This window comes from Theropithecus gelada, chromosome 2 (genome assembly GCF_003255815.1).
Source record: "Theropithecus gelada isolate Dixy chromosome 2, Tgel_1.0, whole genome shotgun sequence".
Taxonomy (NCBI): domain Eukaryota; kingdom Metazoa; phylum Chordata; class Mammalia; order Primates; family Cercopithecidae; genus Theropithecus; species Theropithecus gelada.
This window is the reverse complement of record NC_037669.1, coordinates 77750119-77769771: the sequence shown is the minus strand read 5'-3', so window position 1 is coordinate 77769771 and position 19653 is coordinate 77750119. Positions and strand designations below refer to the sequence as shown.

Here is a 19653-nt window from a genome sequence, read left to right as displayed (position 1 = left end):
CACTCTTCTTATTATAACATTTAAATTTTAAAAGAATTTGAAAGGAGATTTTTTAAACATCTCCAACTCTTTCTGATCACTTTTTGTTTTCCCTCGTAAGGGTGGAGCAAATCCAAAAGTTTATACAACTCAAGGATTGCTAGAATTGCCCCGCCTTCAGAAGCCAGCTCCTTAGCCCAGGGATAATCTATAACAAAAAGAAACTGTGGGTCTGCAGAGGGGAAATCACGATAGACGTCAGCCATGAGGGGAGAAAAAAAGATGGCAAAAGAAGACATTATTTTGTTTAACTGATGATCAGTCAGACTCATCAATGACAACAGAAAGCAAAAAGCTAAAGCTTTCACAGCATTATTTCAGGCTTGAATTTTCTCTGAAAGTCCTGCAGGTGTTTGCTGAAGATCTTCTCCAGTTTAATGAAGTGTATCTAGTATGCTCTTTGAAAAGATCGTATTTAGGTCAGACATAGTGGTTCATTCCTGTAATCCCAGCACTCTGGGAGGCCAAGGCAGGTGTATCACTTGAGGTCAGGAGTTCGAGACCAGCCTGGCCAACATGGTTAAACTCCATCTCTACTAAAAATACAAAAAATTAGCCAGGCATAGTGGTGCGTTCCTGTAATCCCAGTTACTTGAGAGGCTGAGACAGGAGAATTGCTTGAACTCAGGAGATGGACGTTGCAGAGAGCAGAGATCGTGCCATTGCACTCCAGCCTAGGCAGCAGAGCAAGACTCCATCTCAAAATAAAATAAAATGAAAATACCATATTTAATATATATTGTCAGGCTTTCTTACTCTTTGAAATGAAATTAAATGAAGACTTGCTGGGACTCTGGAGGCTATGAAAAGCAATGGGGCAGATCAGAAGGGACAAGACAGTCGTTCATGAAATATTTACTGAACACCCACTATGTGTTGGGTACTATTCTGGGATCTGAGGAATGCAGAAGTGAAGAGAATGTATAAAGATCCCTGCCTTCATGAAGCTTACACTCTAGTAACTGGATAAAGATAATCAATAAAGCAGGGAAGGGGGACAGGTAGTGTGTGTGTGGGAGGGGAGAGAGAGAGAAAGAACGTGCCATCAGGGTAGATTTCATATTTCAAACAGATCTGTAGAGGAGTAGATTGGTAGAGGAAAGCCTGCCAATATCTCAAAGGGCAAGATCTGAGCAAAGACATGAAGGAAGAGAAGGATGACCCGTGGGGAAAAGGGTTCCAAAGAAGGCACAGCAAATGCAAAGGTCCTGAGGCAGGAATGTGGTTGGCATGTGAGAAGAACATAAGGAAGCCAGCATAACTGTAGTGGAGGAGAGGAAGAAAGTAGGTGAGCTCAGAGACATTCATTTGAAGGGATGGGGGTGAGGGCCTTGCAAGTCACAATAAGCCTTTTACTCTGAGTGGTAAATGGTAAAGCATTAGAGAGTTTTGAATGGAAGAATGACATGATCCAATATGTTTCAACAAAGATTGTCTGCACATCTACTGTAAGTCAAGTACTGTGCTGAGCCACAAACTTAGGTGCTAGGAATATACTAATAATCATGACAGACACAATCCTGGTCCTCATTGACCTTATATCCCAGTGGGAAAGAAAGAAAGAAAAAAAAAGTAAAACAACACACACAAAAAAATTTCTACTTGTGATAAGGCTACAAAAAACAAAAACAAAAACCCAGGCACTTGAATAATGAGAGATGGGGTGAGAGGAGTGTACGGGGAAGTTTACTTTGTGTAGGAGCATCAAATAAAACTTCCCTGAGGAGGTGATACTTGAGGTGAGTCTTAAGAGATGCAGAGGAGTTAGCTCTAGCTAAATACAAAGTTGGGGAGAAGTATATCAAAGAGAGGGAACTGGATGTTCAAGGGCCCCAGGAAATAAAAGGATGTTTGTTCGAGGCCCCCAGGAAACAAAAGGTGGCTTGTTACAAGGAGAGAAAGAAACCAGTACAGCTGGTCTGCAGAACATGCGGAGAGAGATGAAGATAGGATAAGACTGTCGCTATAGGTTGGAGCTCGGCCAGGATAGTAAAGGGACCTGAATATGAAACTGATGACCCAAGGTAGACAAAATGTCAGACATCATAAGAGAGCTATAGATTTTTTTTTAAAAAGTAAGTTTTGAAGAAAAACAGCTGTCATGGGGCATTTGGAAGGAAGTAGTGTTGAACTCTACGTTGTGGATGCATAGAATCTGGCCATGTTCAGAAGGGAAGACGACGTTATGAGAAGAAAACATGGGGGTGGGTCGGACTTGCCTTCAAATGCCTACTCAGCCAGTAACAGCTGTGGCTAAACTGACACTTTGAGAGCCTCTGTTTTCCCCCACCTGAAATGATGACATGTGCCTTGCAGGTGTGGGAGAATTAAAAATAGCATTCATAAAACTCCTCATGTATTGTAAGTGCCAAATAAACGATAGTTATGATAGAATATGAGTTCTGTTGATTTGAGTTTCTACTCCCCAGCTTGAGTGAAAGCACAGAGCCAGTGACAGCCACCATCTGAACCTTGCAAATCATTTTCAACACATCACTTTATTTGTACCTCCAGCCTAGATTTGTTAAGTGCCTACAAGGTGCCAGGCATGAGCTTGGCATTGGAAATACACTGCTGACAACAAGCCCCTGCCCTGTGGTACTTCCAATGTACTTGGGAAGCAAACAAAGGAATAAGGAAATATATGACTTGTGATAAGTACTGTAAAGGAAAAGAATGAAAGAAATGTGGAATCAGTGGATAAGGATGGAGGAAGAAGAAAGGAAATCTAGGAAAATGATGTGAAGTAAGGGGAGACAAAGGCTCTTTCTAAAGCAAGCCTCTTTGTAAAATAAGCTATCCCAAGTGTTACTACAACTGGTATTATTTAACTCCCTCCTTTTCAGGAAAAGCTCTTCTGAGTACCCTATACTCTGAGGAGGAGAGAGAGCCAGCCAGCCACAGGAAAAGTGAGGTAGAGGAGGGAGAAGGATTCTCACTCCTTGGGCTCACCTCAAAACACTAGAGGTGGGAAACAAACTAAGGAGGAAATCAGCCTCCATTAAAGGGCTCATAGGGAAAACTGAAAACTCCCAAAGCTCTTTTCTCTAGCAGACACTTTGGCATTTATTTTCCCAGAGGACAGAATATATAACACTGACTTCCAAAGCCATTGATTTCCCATGATCTAACCAGAAGTGATGTGATGAGTACTTTAAGCTTAGAGCAGCCACTTGTGAGTTCTACAAAGCACCCCTCGAGGGATGCAATGGCAAACATCAGTACGTTCTTTTACAACACAATATTCCTTTGCAGTAGATAGTTGTCTTATGTCAATTTTATAGATATGACAGAAAAACCGTAGAGACCTTGTGCGTCTTCTTCAAATTAATCCTAGACCTACAGCTTAAATCCCATGTTTATGCTGGCTCAGGCAGAACCTCCAACTCTGCTCTGCCTTCATCCCCAGAGAAATCCTGCAAATTTGATCATAGATGTATAAGATATGAGAAATTTATATGAGAGAAAATTTTGGCCAAGAGGGCAATTTTACTAAAAGTCATGCATTTTTATGAATCAGTCACAATAATCAGGGAGCTTGATTTCCTTCATTTCTTTTTCCACAAACTGTGTCATGACTGAAGTTGTCTGGCAGCTTCTAGCGTTATTGGGCAACACAATTGGTGCTAGCCTATAAGAACTTCATCTTACAGGTTAAGGCTTATGAGCCTATATGAGGGCTTATGAACACATACTTCACAATATTTAAGGTTGAAGAGGTAACTTGAAAGAAAATCTGATCAAGGAAGCTGTTGTATTTGTTTTCTGATGTCTCTTAAAGATCAGCAGTACAATATAATCCATTGTCCTTTCCTTTTTCATCTTAGGCCTTAGGAGATTCAATGTCTATTGAACCAGCCTTCTTTCTCAGTAATCTTTGTAGCTACTGTATTTTTCTCTTATTTGTAACCTTGTTTTCTATTTATACTAACAACTTTATTGAATGTATGGGATCCTTATTTGAATATATGGAATCTTGTTGAATATGTAGGACAACCTTATTGAAATATGTATTCATTTTTGGAAAGGAACAAAGGATAGATACAGAAAACTTCTTCCCCAAATGTACAAGGTTTTAGGATCTGTGTTCAGTTAACAAAGCACAGACTTCTAAACTCAGACTCTAGAAGCTAGTCTTCCTCCCATCTCACTGCTTGGCCTCAGGCAACTATCTTTCTAAAGTCTGGATTGAGATGTTCTCTTTTTCAATAGACAACATTTAGCAACTTGTTCCTACATCACAGGAGTGCTGGGGTGGGGGGAAATAAACAAGTTATTTCCTAAGAACTCTTTCTAAGCAAAACAATCCTAACTCCCATTATTGTTGTGCTATATTTTTAACTTCTCTCTTTCCTAAGCTGTTTGACCCAGTATCAGCCCATCTTACCCTAAAGACATTTTTATTCTGAATATAAATATGGGGTGTGAATAGTGTTTTCTTCCTCCAAAATTTTTTTTCAAGAAGCAAAGCAGAGCACTGAATGTGTAAGTGTGTAAGCCACACTGCCTGAAAGACCCTCGGGAGTATAAGGAGGGATTCAGGTAGACAATAAAAATCCTGGAAAGGGAAATTCAGTCTTGACTGTGAGATGTTCTGGTTCCAGGACCTGAAAGAGAAGGCGGGTCATGGAAGGAAGATGACTATACTCATCTGCATCTTTGGTGGCAAGCCATAGAGGACAACACTGTCCGATTTATGTGAAAAAGGAATTCACTGGAATGTTATTGGGCAGCTAATAGAACAAAACAAAGGTTGTAATGCCAGATTTGGAAAGGCAAAAATTAGAGCAACTCAGGATGTGTAACTAACAGGTCCACAGTCTTCTTAAAATAAATTGATTCACAGTCTCCTTGGAATGAATGAGCATCAGTTATTTATAGTCTTATCCCTCTGCTCATGGGTCAAATTCCAGAGAAAGCATCTGTATGACCTAGCTTGGATCCCATGTCTGTTCCTTGACCAGTGGATATGGCATGGGGGGAAGGACAGATTGCTTCACAACAGTTCCAGTGGTCTGTGTTCAGTGAAGAAGAGCAGCTATCCCAAAGCAAATTAGAATGCTGATAACCAGAAGAAGGGAAAGTGGATGCTGCTCAGGCAAAAACAAACAATAAATAAATCATCCTTGTGTTTAGGAATTGTTCATTAGTGACAGTCATTGGCACTAAGACATCCTACAAACCTCATCATTCTATGAGCTTGTGTAACAGTTCACTCTGTCGTTCCCTTCTCCTGACACTACAGCTAGGTCTCCGACTTCTGTGACTTCAGGAAGTGTGAGAGAAAGAGTGGTATCCTGGAAAGCTCTCACCCAAAAGTCTGTTAAGAGTCTCAAGTTCCTAAGACAAGCAACCACCTCCTTGTGGAAAAATATGGCCTACCCAATATAACTGTTAAACAGTCACATTTAAGTCAAGGATGTGTTGCTTCGGTGATTCCATCTGGAGACTTGGCTGGGAAATGCACGGTTTAAAAACATGGCAGCAGTATCTCTTTCTATAAATTTTTTTACTTTGATCAATTACCATTCCATTCAGTGGGAAAATGGTATGTGGGTCAATGGCCTACTCCACCCACTGGCCAGGAATGCTCTTTGTTTTCTGTTGCATACCCTCAAAAACTCCTTTTCTGAGTCCTAAAGCAGATTTGAGCTGGATCAACCAATGGGCAATTTGGAGCTCTGGGGGAAGGGAGGCTTTTTTATTAAATCCAAGTGGATGAATTTGAGGGGCCAACTGGAGTTGTATTGATGCTTCTCTTAGTTCCTGGGTGCATCAGAGACTTAAATTGCACCAAAACTGGTACTGGCCACCTGTTTTAAAGTAGCCTTCTCCCAGATATGTCCTATCTGGTCACTCTCTTTTATTTCCTTCCTGGTGTTTACTATCATCTGAAATTACTTCATGTTACTTGGCATGTTTATCATGTGTCTCCCACCATTAGGATGTGAGCTCCACAAGGTCAATCTGTCTTCTTTACAGTTGTGTCCCTACCGCAATGCCCAGCACAGACCAAGCCTTCAATAAATATTTGTTTTATGACTAAAGTGCTGCAGAATGGAGTGCAACATGGCTATTCATAACACTAGGTTTGGTAACCTCCCCACCCATGGGGAGGAGTGAAAGCTGATATCCACCGCTTAAATGTAGTATACCCACTAAATGCCAAATACAGGACAAAACATAGCCAACAAAGCAGGCACAGTCCCTGCCCTTATAGTTCTTATAGCATTTTATTTGCTAAAGAACACTGGAGTCCTATTTGCTCTGCCAACCAAGTATCCCAAGATTAGAGTGGTAATAACATTAGCAGTAGTAATTAATCATAAGAGTAAATAGCTATAATTTATTCAACATCTATGTGCGTACTCTGCACATTTTATGTCATTTAAATCCTTCTAACAAGACACTGGGGACGCCAAAAAGTGGGAGGATGGGAGAGGAGCAAGAATCGAAAAATTGCCTATCAGGCACAACATTCACTATTTGGGTAATGCGTATATTAGAGCCCCATTCCCACCAGAGCAGTATGCAATATATGCATGTAACACACAAGCACATGTACCCCCCAAATATAAAACAAAATGAAATATCTGGAAAAAAATATTTCTAACAAGTACCCTATTAATATTTAAGATTTCAAAGATGAGACAACTGTGTCTCAGAATGTTAAGAGGAATCAACTACGGTCATGCAGCTGGTAAGTGTTGAAATCAGTTGGTTTATGTGACTCCAAAGCCCATGACGTTTCGCCTACCTCCTACTGCTTCACTCAGAAACAGGCAGGCCTCAGCAATTGTTCTCTCTGCCCTAAGACATCTCTAGCTCCAGAAGTCAACTCCATTGGATTACTCAGGAAATGTAGAATGCTGTCCAGTCACTCTCTCGTAAGGTCCCTCACCTTCCAGCAATAATAATTGCAGTCACTTAGCTAAATGCCGGCAATGGATCAGGTGTTAGACTTGTCCTATTGCATTAGATCATCGTAACAGTCCTGTGCAGCAGATGTTATTGTGCTCATTTTGCAGATAAGGGACTTGAGGCTTAAAGAGGGCAAACCTCTAGCCCAGTGTCCCACAGCTACTCAGAAGCAGAGCAAAGTTTCAGAGTCAGATCTGTTAGTACTAAATCCAGCCAGGTCAAACCGCATCTAGTTGCCATCAACTTCCTGTCTTTTTTTTTTTTTTTTTTTTTTTTTTTTTTTGCTTCTGTGCTTTCACTTAGGTTGTCAGAGATATCTCTTCCTCCGTTCCTCCATAGTGAACACCTGCTGCTCTTTGAAATCTCAATGTAAGCATCACTTCCTCAGGAGAAGTATCTTAGACTTCCCTGTCTTCTGCCCAGTATCAGTCAGGAATCTTAGGGTTAGAGCAGAGAGACTGCATTTAAGCAAACACGTAAGTCAGCATGTGCATTTGGCTTCAGTGATACCAGGATCCAATGAGGTCAAGGACCAGGTCTCAACTCTTCTCATGCTCTACCTCTAACATTCTCAGCACAGGAAGGTCTTTCCTAACATTGTAGCACACCAGATCCCCAGACTAACATCTAACTATAACCTACTTATCAACCCAGAAGAAAGACTTCTGCTCTGGCAAAGTCCTGGGTAGAAATCTCATTGGCCCTATTTGGGTCAGGTGCCCAGTTCTGGGCCATTCGCTTGACCAGGAAGGTGCTGAGCTCTGATTGGCCAGGCCTGGGTCACATGCCCATGTAGAGGGCTGGAATAGCTTCCACCTTAACCGTATGGAGAGTGGGGGAGGGGTGATTTTGCCAAAGGAAATATTGGGTGTTGTTACCAGACGGGAGAATGATGATTAGCAGGCAAAAATAACAGATGTCCACTACACACACCAACCCAGACTAGACTGAATGCCCAGTTTCATCTTCTTAACCACACACTGTATGGGGATTTTTATTGTATGTGTTTTTCTCCTCCACTAAACTATAAACCTCTCCAGGGCAGAGGCTATGTTCTCTTTTTTTTTTTTTTTTTTTTTGAGACAGAGTCTCACTCTGTAGCCCGGGCTGGAGTGCAGTGGCGCGATCTCTGCTCACTACAAGCTCCGCCTCCCGGGTTCACGCCATTCTTCTGCCTCAGTCTCCCGAGTAGCTGGGACTACAGGCGCCCGCCACCACGCCAGGCTAATTTTTTGTATTTTTAGTAGAGACGGGGTTTCACCGTGTTAGCCAGGATGGTCTCCATCTCCTGACCTCGTGATCCACCCGTCTCGGACTCCCAAAGTGCTGGGATTACAGGCTTGAGCCTACCGCGCCCAGCCCGTGCTCTTCTTCTTTGTAACTCCAGCACCCAACAGACTGCCTGACACATAAGAGATGTTCAAGCCATATTTGTAGAGTGAATGTCAACTGTATTAATTTAAGAAGAGCTGATGGTATTTCATCTTATGTCTTTCAAAGGCAGCACCATGGTGAAGTAGAAAGAACACAGATGCCAAATCAGTGTTTTTCAAAGTATAGTTTTGGGAACCACCTGCATCAGATCAAATGCAGATTCCTGGGCCGTAAACCAGATCTGTTGACTTCACATCTCATGAAACGCTAAGTTTCATGGGGTCCAGAAATCTCCATTTTTAGCAAAATCTTTATGTGATTCTTATGTACATTCCTGCTAGAACCGTGGCACCACTATCAGACAATCATCTGAGTGTGAGTCCCAGCTTTACTGTGTTTATTGTGTCAGTTATGTGAACTAAAGGCAACTCAGTTTGCTCCCTTTTAAAATAGGGCTAAGAAAACTACCTCATAAATATGTAGTAAGCCGGCTGCAGTGGCTCAGGCCTTTAATCCCAACACATTGAGAAGCTGAGGAGGGAGGATTGCCTGAACCCAGGAGTTCGAGGCCAGCCTGGGCAATGTAGCAAGACACGGTCTACAAAAATTTTAAAAATTAGCTGAGCACGGTGGCGCATGGTGGCACATGGTGACGCAGGCCGGCACATGCCTGTGGTCCCAGCTACTCAGGAAATTGAGGTGGGAGGATCACTTGGCTGCAGTGAGCTGTGATCAAGCAACCACATTCCAGCCCAGATGACAGAGCAAGACACTGTCTCAAAAAAAAAAAAAAAAAAAAGTAATAAGGAATCAACAAGATAACACTGGTAGTTTCTTTATAAAGTGTTGTATAAAAGTTTTAATACTTGAGTTTTTCTAATAATAATGGCCTCTGGAATGCTTAGTATATACACACCAGTTGTTGTTCTACAGTTCTAATTGTATGTGTTAACTCATTTAACTCTCACAACAACCCTGAGAGATAGGTATCCTTAATATTTCTGTTTTGCAGATGAAGACACAGAGATACAAGCTGTTTTCTGGCAAGTGGCTGAGACAAGATTTGAACTCAGCTTGCTCTTATGCCAGACCTCAGGCTCCTAACCACTCACCACTTTCTTCTTAAAGATAACATGCCATCCTTCCTTAGGCAATTAAGCACCAGCCACTTCAGTGGCAAAGTGAGGACATTTGGAAACTCTGGGGATACCACTGAAACTTTTTGAGGCAAAATAACTCCAAATAAAACCTAGGACTGAAAAACACTGAAGAAAGGAGAGAAACAATGACAGTCATGTTGGGCCATGTAGCTTTAACAGGATGCCTTGGTGAAGAATTAACTGTATCAGATTCTGGTCTCTCTGCAGTAGAAAAGTCTCATTTTCACCTCCCTTTCCTGAAACACACCTTCTTGATTCTGTAACACTTCTGTGCTTTGAAAACCAGAGCTAGTCTCTAATCTTAGATGACTGTTTTTATTTTGAATTTGGTATACTTCTTCTTCCTCCTTTCTAACTTCTAGACACTAATATATTTTTTTTCCGTGAAGCATGAGCAAAGCCTGGAAGTGCAAGCCAAGCCCTCAGAAATGTGATAGCTGTTACCAAGGATTTGAGAGTAAGAATACAAAACCTAGAATCAAGATTTAAATGCTGCACTCTAGTATCTGAGATGGCACCCATCCACCTCAATGATGGAATCAACAAGGCATTAAGAAACCAGAGAATTTGTTCTGGGTTGCTTAACTGATGGACTAAACTTAAAAACCCTGTCACACCTCTAGGTTCTGTTTACCTGGCTCTGCTGAACACCGAGTGTAAAAGAACTTCTTTAACACTTCTGCTGTTGGGATGCCTGGACGTTTATGTTTAATTAAAATGTAATATGTGTCTCATATAGACATATACTGTTGACCTACTTTGTTCAAAAAAGGAAACATTAAAATGAGGTAGTTTCTTAAAGCCAGAGGAACAGCTATAATAATTTAAATGCTTCATGACCTATTCCACAAAGCGGTGGCAGGATCAATGTCTTCATTTCCTTGCCATCTCTGCTCCATGCAGAATTAGGAAGGCAATCACCTAAGGGTGAGGGTTTTGAATGGTCACTAGGACAAAGGAGGGTAGAAAAACTGCATGTGAGCTGGTAACATATGGTGCCCTTGGGAGGCCTATGGGTCTAGAAGAGAGGGGGGTGGCTTGCTGATTGCCAGCAGCTAATTACCAAATTATCAGAACTTTTGGGGAACCCTCGAATGCTAGCCTGATACATTCATTTTTCACTCATGAAAGAAACATCCAGAGGGTGGGGGATGGGCACCAAGAGCTTCAAATCAGCACCTCAAAGGCCTGGGGCTGGTGGCTGGAGTTTGCTCTGCCACGGAGAGTCAGTCCACCCTTCTGCTTATTTCCTAACTCTTGGCCTGTTGAGTTCTTCACACTATCTGTCCACTGTCCACCAAGGGGCCTGGCCGTGGTTCCCTTTTCTTGGGCTATGTACTTTCAACCAGTTTTGAGCAGCCCCATTTCAGATTGGCCTTTTTATGTTTGATATAAAGAATAGTTGTTGGCCAATTTCATCTTTTCATCGCTGTTCTCTAGGCCTGAATCCAAGCAGTTTGTCAGATGCTCATTAACTCCCCCTTTGGCTCTTTCTAGTGTGTCTCCTAAGCTCATTGTGCCAAGAACTAACGCTTTCTTTTACACGATTCTCTTTCTCTGCTCCATCAGGGAGACAAATTACTTTCCAAAAGGGATCGCCAGGGATGGTTTAATGAGAATTTCTTTGGGGCTAGGCATGGAACGCAATGTAGTTAACATTCGGTGGACTTAATTGGACTTTTCTTTTCTGCCTCTTTTAAAAAAAATCTGAAGCTATCCTGTTAATCTCTCATTTGTAATCAATTGTGTTGACTAAACAAAAGTCTAGGTCGTCTTTTCTTCCTGTCCCAGACAATCCTTTGTTGCCTCTAAATGCCTCATTCTTGAGTGATCCTGGTCGCGTAGATGGGCCCGATTGTTGACAGTTCATTATTGCGCTTTTGTCCATTTAATCTTTCTTGCTGTGTTTTGCATGTGCATGCCTTAATGAGCTCCGTTGGCAATTAACATGTTTCTAGGAGCAAACTGGTTGCTCAGACGTTTGAGAGGGAAGTGCAGGGAAAAGGGCAACGCAGCTGCCTTGAGGTTGTTTATTTCCCAGCGTTTTCTCAAGACTCCTGTCCTCTCTTTGGCAGCCCCCCCACCCTCCCTCTTATCACCTCTTTCCCTCCCCCGGCCCACTCACCACCAGCACACCTGGACGCCTCACTGCTGTAACTCTTGGGCCTGGCTCAAGCAGCCCCCTACTCGCTTGTGAGCCGAACAGCAAAATGGGGACCATCTAGACCCACTTCTGCGGCTAAGCAAGAACGAGCACAGTGCCCCCCAAAATGTGTCTGGGATGTTGGCAACTTTTCTGTGTCACTCTTTGCAGAGAGGAACCTCTAACCCGCCTAAGGCAATAGGACTGTACAATCTGTTATGTACGAGGCTGTGGCTTTGGAAGAAGGTTTTTTTTTTTTTTTTTTTTTTTTTTTTTTTTGAGTCTTGCTGGCAAGATTGCTGAAGTGTGAGCAGTCATGGACAGAACAAACATCTTGTAGGGGAAAAGATAATTGGAGTCTTTTTTGTGTCTGTGACAGGATTCCCCTCCCCCGCAATTTGATTTTTTAAAAATATTTTTTAAGGGCAGCCTCTTCAATTTAATCAAGGTTAGAATATTAATATGCAGCTGATGACTACCTTGTTTAAGTCATTTATTAATATTGTAAACTACAAGTCATGCAAACAGTTTAATTTTAAGAGAGAGAAAAATCAGAAAACAGAGCCTTTCACCCATCAATTCCGATGCATGGTGAATAACTAAGAAGGATGAATAGCTAAGATGGTTACTGAAAGGGCTTAGTGTTGGCTTTAGAACTTGTGCTGGCTGTGAAAGGTGTTTTGTAATTCAGGCAGAAGGTTCCCTTTCTCCTCGTACTACTTTTCAGGTGAAGGAATCCTTTCCTGAATCCCACACCTGAAGGAAGCCGACATCTTAAATCTGGGAGTGACTTCAAACTTGTGGAAAGTAGAACTAAGCCCTATAGATAACAGAGAACTCTGTTTATCTACAATTAGCGCCAGATGTGAAACAACACCTTCTCAGGTGAGAGCGATTGACAGAAGCTGGTGTGGAGGTTAAGTAACAATCAACTTATGAGGAAACAACCTCAAGGATGTTGAAGTCTGCAAGAAACTCTACTTAGTTATACCCCTGAGCTACAGTTAATGTTCCTCCCCCCACCACTGCAGAGATGAGCAGTCCATGCGAGAAATGCCTCCACCTCTACGCATGAGTTTTTTATTATTTGCTGCCTAGTTTGCAAGCAAGCACGCCCCCACCCCTCTTCAGAATTGTAAGCCTGGAAGCAAATTTCTCCAGTTTTACGAGATGGGGGACCCTTGGAGTCTCTCTCCGTGAAAACTTCAAGGAATGTTCTCTCACTTGTAGGTTAGGAAGTTGTATCCCTGGGCGGTGGTGGGGAGGGCAGGCGTTCCCTCTTTTATTTATCTTTCCTTCTTAAAGAGAACTTGACCCTGATTTCCACATGCAGGCCAACTTTTCCCATAACTTTTAAAAGAGAAGACTTTGCATTAAATTTTGTGGTATCTGTCCCTCACCCAAAGTTTTTGGAGCTATTTAAGAAAAAGGTGAGCTTGCCCTGGTCATTGTCTGGTCTTCAAGAACCACGTTTGCAAAGGATCCTCTCCAGAGGAAGGAAAAGATTTTGGTTGACATGGCTGTCATAGGACACTGTCACAGAACACCCAAGATCTCCCATACATAATGGGGGGGAGAGCGCTAATAAAACACTATTGTACTATATGAGGACAAGGAAAGGGAGCTGACTCCTTAAACCGGCCTGCAATCTCCCTAGGGATAGATGTCTGGGAACAGCAAGGCGATATTTTCATATCCTTAGCCGCCAAGTCCTCCTCGCCCATCCTGGGGTTTCCTGGGGTTTGTGGCATCCACCGAGATTTCGGAGTTAAATCTGCATATTCCTCTGGGTCCCAATCTCCCCTCAGCGAACTGCAGCCAGAACGAGCTAACATTTAAATTCCCCCTCGCTTCCTCTTCCCCCCTCCCCTGGCTGCGTCTTCCTAGACTTGAGGGGAGGAGGGGAGGAATACAAAAAAACGAGGACGCTCTCCTTTCAGGAAATGGAATTCTAATGTACGCGTTCCTATTTCTGAATCGGAGGTACTAAAAATACCCCCGCGACAGCCTGAGGAAGCTGTCGCCGTCCTCTGTGCAAACAAAATCGACAATTCTCCTTCCCCGCGCAATGGGTCCGCGAATTGGGCGGCGGGCGGGGACAGAACCGTTGGCTGACCGGGACAAAACCTCCACCCTGCCCCAGAGCGTCTTTCTCCGAGCCCCAACCCCGAGATTCTTCCTCCATTGAAGCGTAGGCCTCCTAAAACCCCCGGAGTTCGAATCCTTGCTCTACCAAGCCTGGTGACCCCAGGCATGTCACATAGTTCGTCTCTGCCTCTATTTCTCCGTCTGTAGAATGGGAATAATCACGCCCAGCTTGAGGGTTATAGTCACCGTTGGAGAGGATGTGTGTTAAGTTCCTGACATAGAGCAAGCCCCCGGGAGATGACAGGGTTTTCGCTCGTGGAAACCACTGGCACGCTCAGCACTGAGCGCCTACTGTATACCAGGTGTTTGGGAAACCCGCACTCGAATCACTTTCCGAGTTACTTGGGGGAGTGAGGGGGTGCCCTTTGCGTTAAGCATCTTTCCCTCCAGATAGTCGCCTCCCGCAGTGGAAATCCGCGTGGGGTCAGCTCCCAGTCATACTCGCCCCCTCAATGGGGAGGTTGCGTGGAAGCGCACTCCCGGGCCCCGCGCCGCACTTCCTCCTGGCGCTGGGGAACATTGTTCCAAAAGACGTGGGCTGAATCGCCGCGCGGATATTAAAAGTGTGTGTGGGGGGAGGCCCGGCGCGACGCGCCAGTAATCCGAGCTCTTGATTATCCAGATTCGGATCAAACGGGGCGGCGGCGGCCGGCCCCCTCCTGGGAATGATTAGATGATTAATGTAATGCTGTTTGAAGGGTCTCTGTTTTCTCTCTTAATTTGGGTCATTACTTAGAAAGCAAGCGTGAGATCATTTCATCAGCGTGCTCGGCGGCAGAGATAGCTATTCAGGAAATGGGCTAACGGAGCGGTAATCAGGACCCAGGAGGCGGCGGCGGCGGCGGCGGCGGCGGCGAGCTCTGGGAGCCAGGGCGCGCCCTCCGGCGGCAGGGCTCTCGGCACCGGGAGGCCCGCCCCAGACCGAGAGCGCAGGCCAGTGAGCCCCGAGGCTCTGGCTGGGCTGGGGGACCCTTACCCTCCAGTTCTTGCCGCCACGGGAGATTGGGAGCGGTGGTTGCCCTCCTTAGGTCTCCGGGAGAAGGGGACGTGCCCAGAAGCGCTCTGGTGGGGTAGGGCGTAGACCACTTACCCTCACAGGGCGTGGCGCTTTGCTCAAGGACGTTCCCAAAAGCTGCTCCCTAACACCCAGTCGCTTTTAACCCTTTTCTTTGAATTTGCTTACCCAAATAAGGCAACACCCAGAATCCCAAGCGTCTGAACAGTCACCAAATAAAAACTTGGCACCTGCTGTAGGCCGACGTAGGCCTGCTCGCCCTCACTCCTGGGGGCCTTAGCACACAAGCGCAGCAAGAACACCGGTTTGGCCTCAACCCTGGCCCCAGCGCCCCAAAGTTGGTGCAGTTAGGAAGGAAATGCTATAAATGCCTAATTCCTTTTCGTTCTTTGGGGTTGCTGAGCTGACCTCGCCGCGAGGGGAGAGGGGGAAAAAAACGCGCACTAATGATTCTGTTTATTGAGTTATATACGTATATATTCCGTGTTCGCTTGTACAGGAGGATTTACATGGCTGTATAAAGATGGTTAGGGGCGCCGCGCTCTTCTGGGGCGCTCACGGTGACAGGCTGGGGTTAAAACTGGCTGCCCCAGGAGAAGCGGAGGCCTGGAATTAAATACGTTTCGGCGCACTGGATTTAAATAAGTTTCCTGAATATACAAAGGTGGGGGCCACGAGTTTGCTGCCAGTCATCGAGGAAACATTTAGCTTTCCAAAAATATGCTGGTTTCGATAAATAGATTTTAGCCTCTCTGCTATAGTTTTTTTTTTCTTTTAATTTTAGAAATAAGTTTATATGTGTGATCTGTTTTCAGGTGGTACAGGGAGGGAAGGGAGGGCAAGGCAGTAGCTCTCAGCTCTGCACTGTCCTAGTCAGGTCCTTTGCGGAGGGGGCAGCAGGGCCCACGCTGTCGTGGAGTTTGCGCACATGTTTCTTTAAGTCAAAGTTTCTGCAAAACCCTTTGCCGCAAGTGGCGCACGTGAAAGGCTTCTTGTCGTTGTGGGTGTGCATATGGAAGGTTAGGTTGTAGACCTGGTGGAAGGCCTTGTTGCAGATGGTACATTTGTACTGCTTCTCGCCGCTGTGGGTCAGCTTGTGGTTCTTGTAGTTCCCTACAAGAGATCAAGAACAAAAAACGTGGGGGTATGGAGTAGAATGGTGGGGAGGAAGAGGCGGGCGTCCCAGGGGCAGCCCAGGTGCCTGCTCAAAAAAGGCGACGCTTGGCTAGGCGGGCGCGACCTCTTTGAGTGCAGAAGTTGTCAAACTTCATAAGCGTCAAGCCGGGTGCTCTCCCGACAAGACCGAGACTGAGTCCCGCAGAGCCGCTCTGCGCTCCTGCTCTGCGGGCCACAGAGGCTGGTGCAGCGTCCCTCCCGCAGCGCTCCGCCGGCCGGGAAACTTTTGCGTAGCCCAGAGACGCACCGAGTCCTTCTCCTGGCTGATGCCTCGCTAGAAGAAATTCGCACGAACCCGGGCTTCGTCCTTTTTTTTTTTTTCCTCTTCTTATTTTTAAAGTTACTTCTTTCTCGCCCCCCAACTACCACCTGGAGATCCAAAAGTGCCTTGGAAAATCCGAGCCGGGGCAAGGATCATACCGGTTTCCCCCAGTCTTAAATTGTTCCCGGGAGGGTTATTTTGCCTCCAATATTTTTTCATTTGAAAGGGAAGTCCCAGATACAAACGGAACCCTTTTCTATAGGGCAATACCCTCTCCTTTTCCTACATCCCTTCCCACTGTCTCCGTACTTCCTTCCCACCTCTCGAATTCAAGTCTCGCTGTGCACCCAGCCTGCCTACAGCGTGGTCTACTAACCCCGCTAGGAGAGCTTACCCCTACACCAGGCACAACCCGATTCTAAAGAAATGCTGCACCCGCGCCTGCAGCTTTCGCCTTCTCTCTCCAGATCCCTCTTTGCCTTCCTGCCAGCCAGCCGCGACCCAAGTCTTGAGGTGAGGTGAGAAGAGATGGCCTCGCCCGGCACGTTACCTTTTTGGTGAAAGCCTTTGCCGCAAAATTCGCAGACGAAGGGCTTGTAGCCCGCGTGGATGCGGATATGCGTGTTGAGCGTGGAGCTGCGGTTGAAGGCTTTGCCGCACTGGTTGCATTTATGCGGCTTTTCCTGCGGAGAGGGGCGAGCACACAGTAAGGCCAAGACCCTGGCCCAGAGGCCACCTCGGGAACACCTGGAAGGGACACCCCCTCCCCCCACTCAACCCTAGAGGGTAAGGGATAATCTTTGGCCATCCTATCCCCAGTGTTATCACTAAGATTCTGGGGGTTGCGCGAGGGCTGGGCCCGACCCCGGGGGCCACGTACCTGGGTGTGGATAATTTTGTGCCTGCAGAGCGTGCTGGCCTGGCGAAAGCCTTTGCCGCAGACTTTGCACACGAACGGTCTGGCTCCGGTGTGGACCGGCATGTGGCGGGTGAGGTTATAGTGAGCATTAAACACCTATGGGAAGACATGGGGGGCCTATGTGGTGCGTCTGTCCGAGGGCCTACAATCAGTCCCGGGGGGACCACAGCCTACCTCCCCCAACCAATACTCCCTTCAGAAACCAGAGCCTTTTTCAGTTTGGAAAGTGCTTCCCAAACTCCTGCTTACACCGATACTGTGTGACAAGGGCATCCCCATTTTACAGAATAGGAAACTGAGGCCCAACTAGGCTCCCAATTTGGGTAGTCAACTACTGGGGGGCTCCTCAGCTTGAAGAAGGGCATTCCAGGCTGCCCCAAGGAAGCCGCCGCCGCCGGTCACCCGTCCCGGCTCCCCGAACCCTGGGCCTCACCTTGCCGCACACCTCGCAGGTGAAGTTTTTGGGCTTGCCATCTGCGGAGCCCCCTGGCAGCTTGCTGTGGCCCTTGACGCCTCCGCGCTCGGCAGTCAGGGCCGAGTTCTCCTTCAGTACCTGCTCCAGTGGTGCCGGCAAGCGCTCCTTATGGGGATAGGGAGCCGGATGGGGGAACTTGTCCGCAGCCAAGCCGGCCAGCTTGGCGTTCTCCAGCAGAAAGAGCTTGGGGTGAGCAGCCAGGGCGGCGGGGGCCTGCGCATTGAGGAGGCCAGACGGGAAGAGGTGGCCGCTGAGGAGCTCAGACGGCGGGTACGCGGTCGAGTCCAGGTAGTTGAAGTAGTAGAGCGAGCCGCTGGCCGGCAGCCCCACAGCCTGGTTGATGACCTGCGGCTTGATGACCCTGCCCGCGGGCAGCGCAGACGGCGCCAGGCCCAGCTCGGCCTTGCAGCACACGCCACAGTTGGTTTTGCACAAGCCGCTGGCGCCACACACTGGGGCCCCCCCCGCCGCCGCCGCCACCGCCGCCGCCTCCGCCGCCGCCCGCCCGGAGGCTGCTTTTCCAGAGCTCGGAGTAACTGAGCAGTGTCTTTGACGGCACCTCGTAGCCTAGGGGCTGGAGGGGGATCATACAGGGCAGCGGCGAGCAGAGGTTGAGCAGTTTCTTGCCCTGGCTGCCGTCCGCCTCTAGCGCTCCAGGCCGGGGCTCAAAGGGCGCGCGGGGCTCCGACGTCTTGGCCATGATGCGCTCGATGGAAAAGGCCAGTGTCTTGGAAGTGGCAGGCGACGCTCCGGCGCGCGGGCAGGCCGGGGGCACCATGGTCTCCAGGGAAGCCGAGCTTGCCATGGCGCGCGGAGCTGAGCCGAGCCAGGCTGGGCCAGGGCGCAGCCTCTCTCCTCTAAGTCTGCATTCCGGAAAAGGCAGGGGGGAAAACTGCAATTTAATAAGCACCTAGTCGGGCCCGGGTCACCCATTTGCATTCAAATGAACGAGGGCAAAACAAAGTGCACCCAAGGGTACCAAATTACCGCCCATTAACCCGGCGCGCAAAGGAACCCACCAGCCCCTGCCCTGGGACTTTGAAAAGGGGAAGAAGGGGGAGGGTTTACAAAAGAAAAGGGGGGGGCGGTGAGAAAAGAGTCTCAAATTAACCCCCCTGAGCCCTTCCCTGGACCCAGGCCTCTGCCACGCGTGCTGGGAGCTGGACAGTGAAGGGGCAAAGTTAAAGAGGACCGGAGAGCCACCTCGCATTTACCTCTTTCCCCCACCACCAAGGAGATGCGTTCCGAGCCATGCAGCGTGTCTCTTCTGTCACATTTTGATGGCAAACATCTTCCCCTCCGCGTGAGATCACTGTCTTTTACATTCAGCTGACATCACATGAAGTCACTTGAAGTGGAATGACATGGGCGGCGGCGCGGCTCCCGTAGCGGCCCCTGTGTTCCCCCGCTCCTGCCGGCCGCCGCCACCACCGCCCCTCAAACTTTAAAAGGAGGCAACTGGCGCCCGCGCTCCCCTCGGGAAAGTGCGAGCGGTTTGCGAATCGGGAAAGAGGGAAGAGACGGGAGGGGGAGGGGGAGGAATCGTGATGGTTTTGCCGGTGGAAGGAAAGGGGGGGGGACCCAAACCCAAACCTAGGCAGAGTTCCGTGCGTGATTCACAACTTTGGAGGCCTGCAGGTTTGGGGGACGCGGGGAGGGCGGAGGGTCCCGGACGCGGCGCCCCCAAAGGGCCCCTGGGTGTCAGTCTAGTAGCCGAAGTATCCCTTAGCCCTCCGCAGCCGAGCTGGGCATCGTGCTAATAAACTGCCATTTACCCACGGAACCGGCGCCAGCCCCGAACACGCGCAAATGATAATTACCTCATTAGGATGTGGCGCATGGACGCGGGCGCCGCGTTTGGAGGGGGGAACTTGTTAATGGGGAAATATTAATTTATGCAAAAGCAATGAGCTCGCCTTGGCTGGCGTCGGAGGTCGGGAGAGAGCTCCTACTGCCTAACTACGACCCCGAAGCGTCACGGAGAGCAAGGCCGCGCGCAGGGATCTCGGGGGCCTCCGCGC

At 47.3% G+C, this 19653-nt stretch overlaps 1 protein-coding gene across 1 annotated transcript; it reads right to left on the bottom strand.

Moving 5' to 3' along the window:
• Positions 1–15243: 15243 nt before the first annotated feature.
• On the bottom strand, positions 15244–19085 carry FEZF2 (FEZ family zinc finger 2). The gene is given in 6 exon segments (XM_025376906.1): positions 15244–15913; positions 16789–16921; positions 17119–17253; positions 17591–18089; positions 18091–18495; positions 18847–19085. Coding segments are annotated over 5 exon segments (1374 nt in total). The 5' UTR covers positions 18438–18495; positions 18847–19085; the 3' UTR covers positions 15244–15653.
• Positions 19086–19653: the final 568 nt, after the last annotated feature.